At 43.8% G+C, this 17025-nt stretch overlaps 2 protein-coding genes across 2 annotated transcripts in view; one reads left to right on the top strand and one right to left on the bottom strand.

Annotated features, from left to right (window-relative positions):
• The window catches only part of LOC139423562 (uncharacterized), a 26847-nt gene extending 15273 nt beyond the window's left edge, over positions 1-11574 (bottom strand). The window contains exon 1 of the mRNA XM_071175154.1: positions 11550-11574. Within this exon, the coding sequence (XP_071031255.1) occupies positions 11550-11574 (25 nt within the window). The remainder of the gene's footprint in view (positions 1-11549) is intronic.
• Positions 10322-17025, top strand: part of LOC139364775 (sphingosine 1-phosphate receptor 2-like) — a 41096-nt gene continuing 34392 nt past the window's right edge. Inside the window, exon 1 of the mRNA XM_071101830.1 lies at positions 10322-10764. The gene's annotated coding sequence lies outside the window, so the exon portion shown is untranslated. The remainder of the gene's footprint in view (positions 10765-17025) is intronic.

A 17025-nucleotide genomic window follows, 5' to 3' on the forward strand; every position in this document is an offset into this window, starting at 1 on the left:
TAGACTGCACTGCTCCAGGCTGTCGGCAGAGTGTGAGATCTAGACCCTCACTGTCTCCCTGTCATCTCCTCTCACAGCCTTTGTTATTTTACGATACGCACATTCCACCACCCTGTCACTCTGTCTGTCACACAAGCAAACATAGACACACACACTCATACACACTCACAGATATCCCTTAGTCATCTTCACATTCGTTTTCCCTCTTAACTGAAGTACTCTTTTTAACCTACTGAGCTGAGCCGAGCTGTACTTCACTGGCCTGGTTACCATCCATCACAGTTGCTGGAACTGTGCTGGAAAGGACAGAGTGGAAAGGAAATATCCGAGCCAGCACAGTGCAGGACGGCACAATAGTGTGAAAAGGACCAGGGTGTGAAGGAGAGTGCACAGGGGCCATAGAGGGGGTTTGTCTGGTCTGGACAGCAGAGAGAGAGAGATTAAAGCTGTGCTCTTGTTATGGCCTGACCCTGATCCTTGTTATCTGATGACCCCAACATTGACCCCTGTAGTCAACCAGCCAATCCTGCCCTGAGAGAATAGAAGATAAGGAAGTGGAGAGGGGAGAGATGTGTGTGTTTGACACGTGTCGGGGCAAACACTCTTTTGTAAACACACTTATATAAACAAATCCTGCATGCAGTCATCCCTGTCACATATGCACAAAGTGAGAAAGACACACACACACACACACACACACACACACACACACACACACACACACACACACCCACACACACACACACTGATCCTCTGCTCTATCTCTCAGGTAAACAACCCAGCAGTGTGCGTGCAATCTCCTAGAAGGGATATTCTAATAGGTAAAATAATCTTACTGGAAGCTTATTTTACACTCTACTGACCCACTTCTTTCAACTCCTCTGCATCCATCCATCCTTCCTCTATTTCCTTACCCTATTTTCACCTTTTTCCCCCACTCCCTCAGCTCCCCCATTCTCACACATCATTTACTATCCTCCAAAACACCACCCTCCACCCTCTCCTTCCCAAAATCTTCAGGGTAGCAACAGTCTGCATGAGTGCATTTGGGAGCCCAAGCGTTTCTTTCTTCGGGTGTCCTGCTGAGCTGTGCCAATGCTGTGAAACATCTGTGCTCCAATTTCTTTCTCTTTTATCTGAGTACGCATGTACAGTTGAAGTCGGAAGTTCACATACACTTAGGTTGGAGTCATTAAAATTCGTTTTTCAACCACTCCACAACGTTCTTGTTAACAAGCTATAGTTTTGGCAAGTCGGTTTTGTGCATGACACAAGTAATTTTTCCAACAATTGTTTACAGACAGATTATTTCACTTATAATTCACTGTATCACAATTGCAGTGGGTCAGACGTTTACATACACTAAGTTGACTGTGCCTTGAAACAGCTTGGAAAATTCCAGAAAATAATGTCATGGCTTTAGAAGCTTCTGATAGGCTAATTGTCATCATTTTAGTCAATTGGAGGTGTACCTGTGGATGTATTTCATGGCCTTCCTTCAAACTCAGTGTCTCTTTGCTTGACATCATTGGAAAATCAAAAGAAATCAGCCAAGACCAGCCAAGTCTGGTTCATCCTTGGGAGCAATTTCCAAACACCTGAAGGTACCACGTTCATCTGTACAAACAATAGTACGCAAGTATCAACACCATGGGACCACGTAGCCGTCATACCGCTCAGGAAGGAGACGCGTTCTGTCTCCTAGAGACTTTGGTGCTAAAATTGCAAATCAATCCCAGAACAACAGCAAAGGACCTTGTGAAGATGCTGAAGGAAACAGGTACAAAAGTTTCTATATCCACAGTAAAACAAGTCCTATATCGACATAACCTGAAAGGCCGCTCAGCAAAGAAGAAGCCACTGCTCCAAAAAAAGCCAGACTACCGTTTGCAACTACACATGGGGACAAAGATTGTACTTTTTGGAGAAATATCCTCTGGTCTGATGAAACAGAAATATAACTGTTTGGCCATAATGACCATCGTTATGTTTGGAGGAAAAAGGGGGAGGCTTGCAAGCCGAAGAACACCATCCCAACCGTGAAGCACGGAGGTGGCAGCATCATGTTCTGGGGGTGCTTTGCTGCAGGAGGGACTGGTGCAGTTCACAAAATAGATGGCTTCATGAGAAAAGAAAATGATCTGGATATGTTGAAGCAACATCTCAAGACATCAGTCAGGAAGTTAAAGCTTAGTCGCAAATGGGTCTTCCAAATGGACAATGACCCCAAGCATACTTCCAAAGTTGTGGCAAAATGGCTTAAGGACAACAAAGTCAAGGTATTGGAGTGGCCATCACAAAGCCCTGACCTCAATCCTATAGAAAATGTGTGGTCAGAACTGAAAAAGCGTGTGTGAGCAAGGAGGCCTACAAACCTGACTCAGTTACACCAGCTCTGTCAGGAGGAATGGGCCAAAATTCACCCAACGTATTGTGGGAAGCTTGTGGAAGGCTACCCGAAACGTTTGACCCAAGTTAAACAATTTAAAGGCAACGCTACCAAATACTAATTGAGTGTATGTAAACTTCTGACCCACTGGGAATGTGATAAAATAAATAAAAGCTGAAATAAATAATTCTCTCCACTATTATTCTGACATTTCACATTCTTAAAATGAAGTGGTGATCGTAACTGACCTAAGACAGGGCATTTTTACTCAGGAATTGTGAAAAACCGAGTTTAAATGTATTTGGCTAAGGTGTATGTAAAGTTCCCACTTCAACTGTAGCTGTCTCTAAGACTGTTCATCCTGTTAGTAGGCTACATACTGTATGTCAACCTATGGGTCCAGATGTTGCACAGCTGGAGCGGGAGAACATGAAAAACACTATTCAGTGACAATCTTACACATCAAACACACACCCACCCACACGTGCACAAACACACACACACGGGGGAGAGAAAGGCACACCGCCATAACCATTGATCTAAACCTGCGAGTATATTAAGCATTTGAACTCACACACAGGTCAAAAAAATTAGCTGGAAATGTCAGTGTCGGGTTTCTCCACCAATGACAAGGGGAGACGCTGATGGCTGCCATGTGGTTTCAGATTTTGCCCTCGTCCTCTCTGATGCTTCGGGATATAATAGAGCCCCATCCATGACTGTCACCTCTCACACTTAACTGACTCCTAAACTCAGTCTGTTGTTCCTGTTCATCTGTGCTACCTGACTTGAGAAGTTGAGGAGGACTGGGGAAATACATCTGTTATTATTCCAGTTGTTAGGAATGATTTGTTTACATCTGGCACATAAGTAACGCCCTGGACCAGAGCTGGCTAGTAGATAGCTGACAAGCTCATGTGTGTATAGTGTCACCCCAATTAAAAACACAAAGGCTTGCCTTTTGGTAGTTAATTCAATAACTCTAATGTGAAACATGCTTGCTATAGCATCCTTAGCTGGCCTTGAAAATGTTAATCAGTTCTTCATTAAAATCTCCAGAATCGCACATGCCTACAGTATGAGAGTTTATTTAATCCTTTGATTGGATGGGAAGAATGTCTATTGCTACTGCAAGTTATCTGATTGGTTATCTGTTCATTTGTCCTATGTGGTATGCCATACTTATAGGCTGTGTATTGACGTTGTTTACAAAAAAAAATGTTAAACAGAGTTGGGTGTGTTTTCTAGAGGAGGACTAAAAATAGCCGTCCTCACATGAGGGGGGCGCTATTGAGATTAGACCATTTCAGAACAGTGTTTTTAAACAGATATTTCTCATAGATGTATCTAAAAATGTTAAATGTTTCCAATGACCAGCCTCCTCTGATATGTACATGTATTTATCTTTCAACCAGACACACACAGAGAAGGTGATCTAAGCTGACTGACAAGAGTTGTATGACAGCACAAATGACAGGTCCTGTTTAGGAAAACATTATCCCTGAGTTATCATGTTCATAGAGCCTAGTTTAATAATGAATGTGCGGATGAGAATGTGTTTTCCTACTGGTACTTCAGCAAGGCTCTGTAAACACAGGGCCTAAGCTCCAGGAAGCCCCAAAACCCATGCCTCCCAACCCCTACCTCATGTCCCTCATCTCCCAATCCCCATGTCCATACCGTCCCTCACCATGGAGCGATCTGGACCTCCCTGCCCTCCTCATTTCTTTCTCCACCCTGTCAGAGGGAGAGAGGGGATGGCAGAGTCACACACACTGAAATGGAACATAATAGATATGGCCCAATACACCAGTAGAGTAACCAACACACAGACCCACAACACATCCACACACTCACACACATTAATAAAGTGGAACAGTCTATTGAGTCCAGGCTATAATAATCGAGGTAACTCTATACTCCTGTGAGAGATTCCTGGGCAGAAGGGGTGGAGCCCTTTAACATTGACTACACACTGAGATCCACTGCACCACGGAAACGTCTCACTCATACCCACAGAGAGCTCTGCTAGGAAAATAAATAGACAGATCATATACGTTCAGAGAGACTCCCCTCACACAGCCACACAGAGAGAAAATACAAAGACACACAGAGAAAACACTAACAAAGGACACACAGGAGGCAAACAGAAGATGGGTACAACAAGGCCTGGCAGTTATAAAATATGTCTAATAATAATGTGGCTGTAATGAAATCTGGTGTTATAAGTGGCTTCACATGGCTTTATGTACACATCATGTACACATCTAACAAAAGCACATACGGTTTCATTTGTGTGGGGGGAAACAAAGCGCCCTCCATGTGGTGTGGACAATGAGGTGAACCTCACCCCACAACGAAGAGATCAAATGTTTCTAACAACGACAAGTCTACTGTGTAGGTAAGAGAACGCTAGATGCTCAGGTTAGAGATAAGAGGGGAAGTTAACACTTGAGGTATTTATGGAGGAGGGGGAGCAGGGGGACCTGTTTTACCACATAACCTGTGAACAACAGACAGACAGAGACAGAGAGAGAGGGGGAGAGAGAGAGAGACATGTGGCATGACCAACACTTAAGCTGCTAATGGGTGATTTGGAGAAAGGAGAAGATCAGCAGATGTCCAACCGACAATGTTTACTCTGTCTGTTAAGGGGTATGGGGGGAACAAAAACACCTGGCAATGACACACACACACACACACCTCCTCCACAACCAGCAGCACACACAGCCTGCTGTCTCTATTTTTCTTATTTAAGCTTTATTTAACTAGGCAAGTCAGTTAAGAACAAATTCTTATTTATATTGAAGGGCCTATCCCGGGCAAACCCTCCCCTAACCCGGACGACGCTGGGCCAATTGTGCGCCGCGCTATGGGACTCCCGATCACGGCCGGTTGTGATACAGTCGGGATCAAACCCGGGTCTTTAGTGACACCTCTAGCACTCGTGCCTTAGACTGCTGCGCCACTCTGTCCCATTGCTCCATTGATTGAATCACACAGCACCTCAGGATACTTACTGTTGGTTAATGGCACAGGTTTTAGTGATTTTTCAGAGTGGCTGGAAGCAGCTGTAGCTGAGGCCTCTGGCTGGGATGCCTGTTCATCTACAGTAACACTATTGATTTGAACATCCAGAACTCATATTGACAATTCTCAGAACATGCCCTATGCTGTATTCATAAAATAGAGTGCAGAATATGGTGCTGAACTACGATCACATGCAAGCATGCAAAGCCCCTTCAGTTGTGTTCAGTTCTCTCATATTCTGACTGTTTGCAGCACTACCCTAGTACTAAGGTAGAACCAAAAATAGGAGTATTGTATGTAGTATAACTGTTTTGTGGTAAAGCATATTTGCGCTAGAAAAGTTACTGGTGAACCTAAACTAAAATGAGGCCATGAGCTAAGGCAAAAATGACCCTGCACCCCTTCTGTCTCAATCATCAGTTGAGAAAAGTGTCGCTCTGGAGACTTACGGTGACAAAAGTGTCGTAGAACCAAAATAATTCCCACATCCTTTGACCTGAATGTGAACACTCAGAGTATCATTATTCATGTCATTGTGACCATCAGGTCTCATTGTATCACAGGAATGGATTACAGATGCACATGACTTAAGGAACATTCACAGTGCTAAAAATATAAAGTCTAACTTTGGGTACTTTGGAGCATCTGTGGCAGAAAGAGGAAGGATTTGGTCCAGGCTTTGTGGAGCTGCTCTCTGACTTCAGAAGAGGAAGTGATGTAAGAGATCCTTCCCCTGCATTTCTCTTTACATGTCTATTTCAAATCAAAACAAGGTAATATTAACAGGAATATACAGTGGTTTTCACCCAGCAATCCTCATGCAGAAAAGAACAGTAACAGAATATTTTCTTAGTATTGTCTTGCCTGCTCTTTGTGCAGACCAGTTTAACCCGAATTGAAATTCCCATGCACGATGTTGACAACATCCTTGCATCTATAAACACCGTAGAAAATAGGTTAAATGTATATAATTTAGCCATGGAAAGTCCCCTTTCACTGAAATAGAGCATGAGAACAGTTACGCTTGACTGCTGTGATGACTTCCCTAGTGAAGGCTGGCCAGCATCTAAAAGTAGAAACAAAGGAAATTCAGATCCTCAGATCCTCTAATACCACTCTGCCTTGATGGGTCTGAGAGGAGGAATGGAGATGAGTTGAAGAGTCACAATATCTGCTCTTACTCAATTGGACATTTTGCTTGCTAGTTTTAAATATGCTAACTCCATTAATTAAGGCCTAATGAATTAATTTCAATTGACTGATTTCCTTATATAAACTAACTCTGTAAAATTGTTGGATGTTGCATTTATATTTTTGTTCAGTATACAGTTGAAGTCGGAAGTTTACATACAGTTCACCTTAGCCAAATACATTTAAACTCAGTTTTCACAATTCCTGACATTTAATCCAAGTAAAAATGCCCTGTTTTAGGTCAGCTAGATCACCACTTTATTTTAAGAATGTGAAATGTCAGAATAACAGTTGAGAGAATGGTTTATTTCAGCTTTTATTTCTTTCATCACATTCCCAGTGGGTCAGAAGTTTACATACACTCAATTGGTATTTGGTAGCATTGCCTTTAAATTGTTTAACTTGGGTCAAACATTTTGGGTAGCCTTCCACAAGCTTCCCACAATAAGTTGGGTGAATTTTGGCCCATTCCTCTTGACAGAGCTGGTGTAACTGAGTCAGGTTTATAGGCCTCCTTGCTCGCACACGCTTTTTCAGTTCTGCCCACACATTTTCTATAGGATTGAGGTCAGGGCTTTGTGATGGCCACTCCAATACCTTGACTTTGTTGTCCTTAAGCCATTTTGCCACAACTTTGGAAGTATGCTTGGGGTCATTGTCCATTTGGAAGACCCATTTGTTACCAAGCTTTAACTTCCTGACTGATGTCTTGAGATGTTGCTTCAATATATCCACATAATTTTATTTTCTCATGATGCCATCTATTTTGTGAAGTGCACCAGTCCCTCCTGCAGCAAAGCACCCCCACAACATGATGCTGCCAGTCCCGTGCTTTACGGCTGGGATGGTGTTCTTCGGCTTGCAAGCCTCCCCCCTTTTCCTCCAAACATAACGAAGGTCATTATGGCCAAACAGTTATATTTTTGTTTCATCAGACCAGGAGACATTTCTCCAAAAAGTACAATCTTTGTCCCCATGTGCAGTTGCAAACCGTAGTCTTTTTTTTGCTATGGCGGTTTTGGAGCAGTGGCTTCTTCCTTGCTGAGCGGCCTTTCAGGTTATGTCGATATAGGACTCGTTTTACTGTGGATAAAGATACCTTTGTACCTGTTTCCTCCAGCATCTTCACAAGGTTGATTTGTACTTTTCGCTCCAAAGTACATTCATCTCTAGGAGACAGAACGCGTCTCATTCCTGAGTGGTATGACGGCTGTGTGGTCCCATGATGTTTATACTTGAGTACTATTGTTTGTACAGATGAATGTGGTACCTTCAGGCGTTTGGAAATTGCTCCCAAGGATGAACCAGACTTGTGGAAGTCTACAATTATTTTTCTGAGGTCTTGGCTGATTTCTTTTGATTTTCCCATAATGTCAAGCAAAGAGGCACTGAGTTTGAAGGTAGGCCTTGAAATACATCCACAGGTACACCTCCAATTGACTCAAATTATGTCAATTAGCCTATCAGAAGCTTTCTAAGCCATGACATCATTTTCTGGAATTTCCTAAGCTTTTTAAAGGCACAGTCAACTTAGTGTATGTAAACTTCTGACCCACTGCAATTGTGATACAATGAATTATAAGTGAAATAATCTGTCTGTAAACAATTGTTGGAAAAATTACTTGTGTCATGCACAAAGTAGATCTCCTAACCGACTTGCCAAAACTATAGTTTGTTAACAAGAAATTTGTGGAGTGGTTGAAAAACGAGTTTTAATGACTCCAACCTAAGTGTATGTAAACTTCCGACTTCAACTGTATATATTTTAATAACTTGCACATAAAATACCTTAAAATAGTATGTGTTTTTCTGAGAGGTATTCAAAATAGTTTCAAATGTGATTTGTTTTTCTGAGACCTATATTTGAATATCAAAGGAAATAATTGCCTGTAGTTGATTTTCTATATCTGACTACTGTTGGACTACCTCAAGTATTTGAAAAGTTGGTATTTTCTAGTAAACTACAAAATACAACTTTTTCTGCCCAGGTCTGCTTGCTAGACATTACGAGAAATGGTTTTGTTTCTCTAAATGACTGTCTGTCTCTCGCTCTCTCTCACTTTCACATAACTGCATAGGTCTAGAGACAAGTCAGGTAACCACAGACTGCGTCACAACAATACATGTTCACTTACAAGAAAGACACTTGATATTTACATTAATTTTGTCATTTAGCAGACAGTCTTATCCAAAGTGACTTTCAGGAGAAATTAGGATTGAGCTTTGCTCAAGGGCACATCAACAGATGTTTCACCATGCAGGGGCCGTAATAACAGCTGCCAGATGTGGGGAGTCTCAAGATTCCAGTCACATACTCACAGACAATGGAATGCTTGTGAGTAGCCCCAACAGGAAGTGAGGTCAGGGCTCTTGACCACTCCCTTGAGCTAAGTTGGGGGTTCCTCTCTCCTCTGTGAGGCTCTTCTGGGCACTCTCTCTCAAACATCTTGTCCCATCATAAACTACCTGACAATGCGCAGTCAGTCCATAATGAGTGCTTGCTAGACATCCAGCTTACTCACGGTCCATTCAAAGTGCCAACGCTTAAGTGGAGGACGTCATTGACATGGAGGTACGAAAAGTATTGGCACCTTAGAGGGTAGGTATGCCCACATGTTGAATAACCTTTCTCAGTTTCCAGAGAAGCAGAACGTTTACTTTGAGTTTCTTTTTGATTTCTCCTAAATATACAGTGTGTTTCTATTCAAGATAATTTCACAATTTCCCCAACTTCTGAGATAACACCTCCCACGCAGCTGGTGGAGGAGGAGAGGTGGAAGGAAGAAAGGTGGGAAGGATGTCTACAGTTGGTGGATGGGGTTTGCCCAATCACTGCCTGTCTCCTCTTACTATGCAGCTCTATTCACTCTCAACTCACTCACCAACAGAGGGAGAGAAAGCAGACCGTTTATGGACTATATGTTTAATCTGTGTGAGTTTCATTGCCTAGTTTCATTTGCCACCAAGATGTGTGTAATGTGTCATGTGGTCTATGTTCTGCCATATACGACACCATTACATTGATGTCACTCTTCATCACCTTACAGTAGCTAGGCTAGACTTCTGGCTTGATAATGGCTGACAGAACATGCCCATACTCACCTCTCGCCTACCTTCTTGACTGACAGCAGACCAAATGCTGTGATGTATTGATTCAAAACAAAAACAAGAATGAGTCAACATGTACAACTGACTCAACACGTATTTACATGTTTTGCCATGAGACATATCGAAGTGGAAATGCAAATGCATTTCCCCCAAAAAAACTTCCCTTATAGTAAAATCTCATAAAAATAAATGTACGGGAAACACTGAAATTCTTCAGTATATGAATAGGCTGTATGCCAGAGACAGTATTTCTAGTACTGTAGTCAGTCAGAAGACTCCTGCGATTTCAGGCTAGTTTAGATTTGGAGGAGCACTGGACTCACGTTCATCCAGGGAGCGCGAGGGCTCCGGAAGTGAGGTGGTGGAAGATTAAAGACTAAAACATCTGGACTTCATATGTCCACTGGACAGAGAAAAACTCACAATGGAAATGCTATCTGATATCCTGTAAGTCTAATTAGTGACTATGAATAAAGGTAGAGGGTTTATCTGAACACTATAAGTGAAAAGCATTAGCCGAAAAACGGGACTGGTGTTCATATTCTGTAGTAGGACGTTTCGACAGTGGTTTTGAGTTGGGAAATATGTGTGTGACCGGCGCGTAATGTGCGCGCGCCTCCCTGTTGTTCCATAGCCTGTGGAGCTGTTGTTCTCAGAGTTAGAGAAGGAACAACCACACGGGCGCTGGGAATAGAGCAACAAAGGAGAAAGTATGAGCCTAACGACAAGTCTCAGGCATTGTCTTTAAAGTATTTTGTATTGGGAATCATTCAGTCTTCGCAGTATATAATTTTTTTGAGACAGAGTAGTTCCAGCTATGGATTTATCTATGACCAGACGAACAACACTGTCCAGTCGTCATCTGAACTTTTGATTGTCCTCATTACCCTCGACCCAGAAGAAGACATCGCTCACAAATCAAGTGAACTTTTGAAAATGCATTTGATTTGGAGATAGGTAGCCACATGATACAACTTTTGTCGACAACAACCACAACTACATCGGCCTACTTTGGTTTTTCTGCACCCGCCGACATCGCACATGGGGTAAGTGGTTTCATGTGTTGACCTACCAGCCAAATTGTACAATTGTGGCAAGTGTACACTCTAAACGTGCCGTTTGTTGAAAAACCAAGACACTATCAATCAATGAACAATGTGCAGCGAGTCTGCAACACACGAGGGCGGTTATGAACTTCGCCCACTTTGGGAAGATATAGCTTATTATTTTATATTAACCTACCCAAAGACCAATTGCACGTATTTAGTGGCAACCACTGACGTCTAATCACACAGGATTGTTTAAGTAACCTTAATGACAGCATGAATGATTACCAGGATGCAGTCAAACGTGTTGAGAGGTTATCAGTATATAACGTAAAAGGAAACCACACACAAATTCTAAGAGAAGCGTATGGGTGTCTTGGGTGATACCTTATCAGTGTTCCTCAATGTTGTACATTATATGGTTAATCAAACAACCAGAAAATGATCCGTCAATAAATGTATTGTTTTTATTAGTTTGAGAATAACAGCTGTTTTGGAACGTTGTGTTTAATGAGTAACATGATCCATTAAATATTAACAAGCCTCGGTGCCCGCTGCTGGCGGATCCACTACTGCTCTATGTGTATTGTAGTTTGTCGAGGGGGGTGGTGCTGTGGTCCCCTGGCTTTAGCTTCGCAGGGGGCTTCTATACGTCTTGTAGCGGTTCCGAGACCCGCTGTTCCCCCCTCGGGTGTTGTCAAGGTCCGCTCATCCGTCACTGTAAAGGGCGCATTGTCCTGAAAGGATGTTTTAATAAAACAAAAGGCTCCATTATACCATCTCACCGGAGCGGAGCTGCTTGGTGGGCATTCGCGGGATCGGGGACCCCAGCGCCTGGTGGATTAAACCTGATTTCCATTCTAACATGTTTTCAAGTGTTCCAAAATGACTTAAGGCTAATATATATATATTTTAGCAACACTGTTCAGTTTTATCTTCAAATAGAAATGTTCATAATTATATTGTAAAAGCCCTGACCTTGCTGCACACTTTCACAAACCACTACATTAGGCTAACCTATCTGTCATACTGTACATGTATTATATGCTGAGGTCTTAACTGACTACCAAATCAAAGTTTATTTGTCACATGCTTTGTAAACGACAGGTGTATTCTACGGGCCCTTTCCAACAATGAAAAGAGAAACATTTCAAAATGATAGGAAAAAAATGATAACACAAGGAAAAAATAGACAAGTTATCGTTACTCATTGTCTATATACACTGGGTACCAGTACTGAGTCGAGGTGCAGGGGTACGAGGTAATTGAGGTAGATATGTATTATAGGTAGTTGTGAAGTGACTAGGCAACATGATAGATAATAAACAGTAGCAGCAGCGTGTGTGATGAGTCAGAAGAGAGTGGAAAAAGGTTCAATGTTGATATTTGTTTAAATATTTAGCCGTCTTATGGCTTGGGCGTAGAAGCTGTTTTGGTTCCGGACTTGGTGCATCGGTACTGCTTGCCGGGTGGTAGCAGAGAGAACAGTCTATGACTTGGGTGGCTGGAGTCTTTGACAGTTTTTAGGGCCTTCGTCAGACACTGCTTGACATTACAGTTCAGCGTGTTGAATATGTGGATTAAGATGTGTGGAACAAGATGTGTCATAATTGTCTGGGTTGTATGGATTTATAGTGACTGCTGTGTTGTGTGTTTATGACCTTTCTGCACCTTGGCCAAGATGAATGAAATAGTGTTTGTTAGGGGCACAGTTTTGGGTCACACTGACAATGAAAAGCATAATGCACCTTGCATGTTTCTGCTCTTTGAAAGAATAGCAGTATGCAAAAACACCTTACACAGACAAACCCACACAGAATGAGGGTGTCGGTAATCTATTCATGGTAAGAGAAACACCAAGATAAGCTGATAAGGAGGAGGAACTAGTGTTTTATTACCTGATAAAAACACTCATCCATCATTCTCTCTCTCGCTCTCTCTCTCGCTCTTTCTCTCTCCTCAACTCTCTCTCTCCTCAGCTCTCCCCCCTCTCTCTCTCTTTCTTTCTTTCTTTCTTCAGTGTGCTGGTCATTAAGCCTCTCTAAAATGTTAAAAGCTCCTGATGACATTAGCTCATGCTTAACCAATGGCAACAGAGTGCAAAACTAACTGAATGCTCTGATGCACATGGGAGCCACTACAGACAAAAAGCACAAAATAAAGACGAGCAAACTATTCTCCATGATAACATCATTTGAGAGCGGTGGTGGGTGGGAGAGGGACATACACTGAGTGTACGAAACATTATGAACACCTGCTCTTTCCATGACATCGACTGACCAGGTGAATCCAGGTGAAAGCTATGATCCCTTATTGATGTTACTTGTTAAGTGGCACTTCAATCAGTGTAGATGAAGGGGAGGAGACAGGTTAAATAATGATTTTCAAGCCTTGAGACAGTTGAGACATGGATTGTGTATGTGTGCCATTCAGAGGGTGAATGGGAAAGACAAAAGATTGAAGTGCCTTTGAACAGGGTATGGTAGTAGGTGCCAGACTGGTTTGTGTCAAGAACTACAACACTGCTGGGTTTTTAAGGCTCAACAGTTTCCTGTGTGTATCAAGAATGGTCCACCACCCAGGACATCCAGCCAACTTGACACAACTGTGGAAAGCAGTGGAGTCAACATGGGCCAGCATCCCTGTGGAACGCTTTCCACACTTTGTAGAGTCCATGCCCCGACGAATTTAGGCTGTTCTGAGGGTAAAGGTGGGGAGGTGTTCTTAATGTTTGGTATACTCAGTGTATGTAGGTGGAGAATAATATCAGGTGTAAGATGAGGATGTTGTGGTGGTGCTGTGGGTTGTTTCGGGTGTGGATGGGACGCCTGTGCTACAGGGAGGAGGGGGGGCTGGCCGACAGGCTGGAGATGGATATAACCTGATCCAGGCGACTGGCCGTCTGCTTTGGGACCATGTGACCTCACGGCTCATTACACTAGAACAAAACCCGCCACGCCGCAGCCACCACTGACCTCTGCCAACCCTCTTCACACACGTTCACTTCACACACTCTCATCTCTGGCCCAAGTGACAGAGTCCTGGAGTGCTGCTGTTAACAGCTCCAACACACCGGCAGTCAACCATCCACACAGTGTAACCAGGCAGACATCACAGCAGCATCCACACAGTGTAACCAGGCGGACATGACAGCAGCAACCACACTGTGTAACCAGGCGGACATGACAGCAGCATCCACACAGTGTAACCAGGCGGACATGACAGCAGCAACCACACAGTGTAACCAGGCGGACATGACAGCAGCAACCACACAGTGTAACCAGGCGGACATGACAGCAGCAACCACACAGTGTAATCAGGCGGACATGACAGCAGCATCCACACAGTGTAACCAGGCGGACATCACAGCAGCAACCACACAGTGTAACCAGGCGGACATGACAGCAGCAACCACACAGTGTAACCAGGCGGACATCACAGCAGCAACCACACAGTGTAACCAGGCGGACATGACAGCAGCATCCACACAGTGTAACCAGGCAGACATGACAGCAGCATCCACACAGTGTAACCAGGCGGACATGACAGCAGCATCTACACAGTGTAACCAGGCAGACATGACAGCAGCATCCACACAGTGTAACCAGGCGGACATGACAGCAGCATCCACACAGTGTAACCAGGCAGACATGACAGCAGCATCCACACAGTGTAACCAGGCAAACATGACAGCAGCAACCGCACAGTGTAACCAGGCGGACATGACAGCAGCAACCACACAGTGTAACCAGGCGGACATGACAGCAGCAACCACACAGTGTAACCAGGCGGACATCACAGCAGCAACCACACAGTGTAACCAGGCGGACATGACAGCAGCAACCACACAGTGTAACCAGGCGGACATGACAGCAGCATCCACACAGTGTAACCAGGCGGACATGACAGCAGCAACCGCACAGTGTAACCAGGCGGACATGACAGCAGCAACCGCACAGTGTAACCAGGCGGACATGACAGCAGCAACCGCACAGTGTAACCAGGCGGACATGACAGCAGCAACCGCACAGTGTAACCAGGCGGACATGACAGCAGCAACCGCACAGTGTAACCAGGCAGACATGACAGCAGCAACCACACAGTGTAACCAGGCGGACATGACAGCAGCAACCACACAGTGTAACCAGGCAGACATGACAGCAGCAACCACACAGTGTAACCAGGCGGACATGACAGCAGCAACCACACAGTGTAACCAGGCGGACTTACTGTTAAAGACCCCGTGAGCCCCAGGGTCACCAAAGCCTACTGAATGGAGGAAGACTGCGAGGAGCAGTAGCGCGTGAGAAATGCAAGTGAAATCAATGGACGAATAAATAAACCACTGTTGAAAGTAAACAGATGGATAAATAAATTGATGATAATTCAGCAGTGGGAACTGGATGTGTGGGATTATTTCTAGGCCAGGTCGGAAGCCGGGTCACATGGGGGTTAAAGTCGGAGGGAGATGTGGGTGGGGTTGTCCCTAAAGGATGCTCATGTTTCAGCTCCAATCCTGGGAGAGCGAGGCCGCTAATACGAAGCAGTGAGAAGGCTTTATCCTTAGGGACGCTGAAGCCTCTTGTTGTCTACTACACACAGCCACTTTACTTGACTCAGCCATTTCTAATGTCGGAAAGATCAGAGAAGGGAACAACGGGTGCATGCAAAATAGCCAACAACGTTCTGGCTTGTACAGGCAGGGTTAAAAGGAAACAGTCACGTGTCAATCCCCTACTTACAGATAAGAGCTGCAGCACTGACTAACAATGGATCCTACAACCAATGTGTGTAATGCCTTTACAGGGGTGGATCCCCAAATAAATGGATCCTACAACCAATGTGTGTAATGCCTTTACAGGGGTGGATCCCCAAATAAATGGATCCTACAACCAATGTGTGTAATGCCTTTACAGGGGTGGATCCCCAAATAAATGTATAAAGTGATCAAAACAAATGTAGTTAGTGCAATATTCTAGATAAAAGGATAAGTAGCATATCATTTATAAATGTGTGCATGCTCTTCTCCTTCGGGAAAACATCAGCTGACTCAAAGGGGGTGTGGCGGGTATTAAAACACTTCTGCGCTACCTGCCGTGAGGATCAGTGGAGGCTCCTGAGGGGAGGACGGCTCATAATAATGGCCGGAATGGAGCGAATGGAATGGCATCAAACACATGGAATCACCATGTGTTTGATGTATTTGAGACCATTCCCCTCCAGCCATTATGATTGCATCCTTCCCAATTAAGGTATCACCATCCTCCTGTGGTGTGGATACTCTTGTGGATACTCTTGTGGATACTCTTGTGGATACTCTTGTGGATACTCTTGTGCATCCTCTTGTGGATACTCTTGTGCATCCTCTGTCGAAGTTGGTAATCGAGGAGAGGAGCAGCCTTCTTCCTTCGCCTACTAACGAATTAACACTCGACTGCTTATCGGTTTTACCGGGTCACGGAGGACAGGGGAAGGAGAAGTCAATGAGAGGACGGTCTTTTGCCCAAATGAGAATCTCCGCTAGCCTGAAAAACACTTTTCCTGGGTGTGGCAGCTGTAGCAAAATAAGTGCCTTCTGTTCGCAGGCTGCAGAAGTACAAGCTGCAACAAACAGCTGACAGCATGTAGCTTTCTGATACACAGCCAAGAACTGGGAGTGTCTCCGATCAGGAAATATATGGCCTGCTCGGCTTTTTTTCCCCATTCCCAACATCTTACACAGACACATGAAACTATATCAAAACATAATATGTCTAACTCAGACGTGCCCTCAGGAATACTTTATAAATATTTAGTTGAGCTGACATTTGGAGGAGCGAAAAGGTTTGGTGTATTTCAGTCCAGGATGATGTTTAAACTCCTTAAGCAAATCCAACAGCTTTAAAAGGTCCTGTACATCTTGCGTCTTCTCTAGTCACTTAACCATAAACGTATCCATGGCTACGCACCCTAATACCCTCGCCAACATACCAGCATGCCTGACATATCATTAAAGGGATTTGGTTCAAATCATCCTTCACAGTTGTGATAGAGGCATGTCTGTATCATACAGTATTGTTAACTTGGACCACCCATATATTTAGAGAAACCTTCTGCCAGTCTAAGTACTTAGGCTAAGAAAGGTTATTGGATTGCAGTATTGGATCTTTCATCCATGGCACATGAAACAGTAACAAACCACCTCAACATTTTCATTTTGGCTTTGTGGCTTTCGAAGAAGGCGACAACACTTTGAAAACTGTACAGTGTACGAACACTATT

Source organism: Oncorhynchus clarkii, chromosome 13 (genome assembly GCF_045791955.1).
Source record: "Oncorhynchus clarkii lewisi isolate Uvic-CL-2024 chromosome 13, UVic_Ocla_1.0, whole genome shotgun sequence".
NCBI classification, from domain to species: Eukaryota; Metazoa; Chordata; class Actinopteri; order Salmoniformes; family Salmonidae; genus Oncorhynchus; species Oncorhynchus clarkii.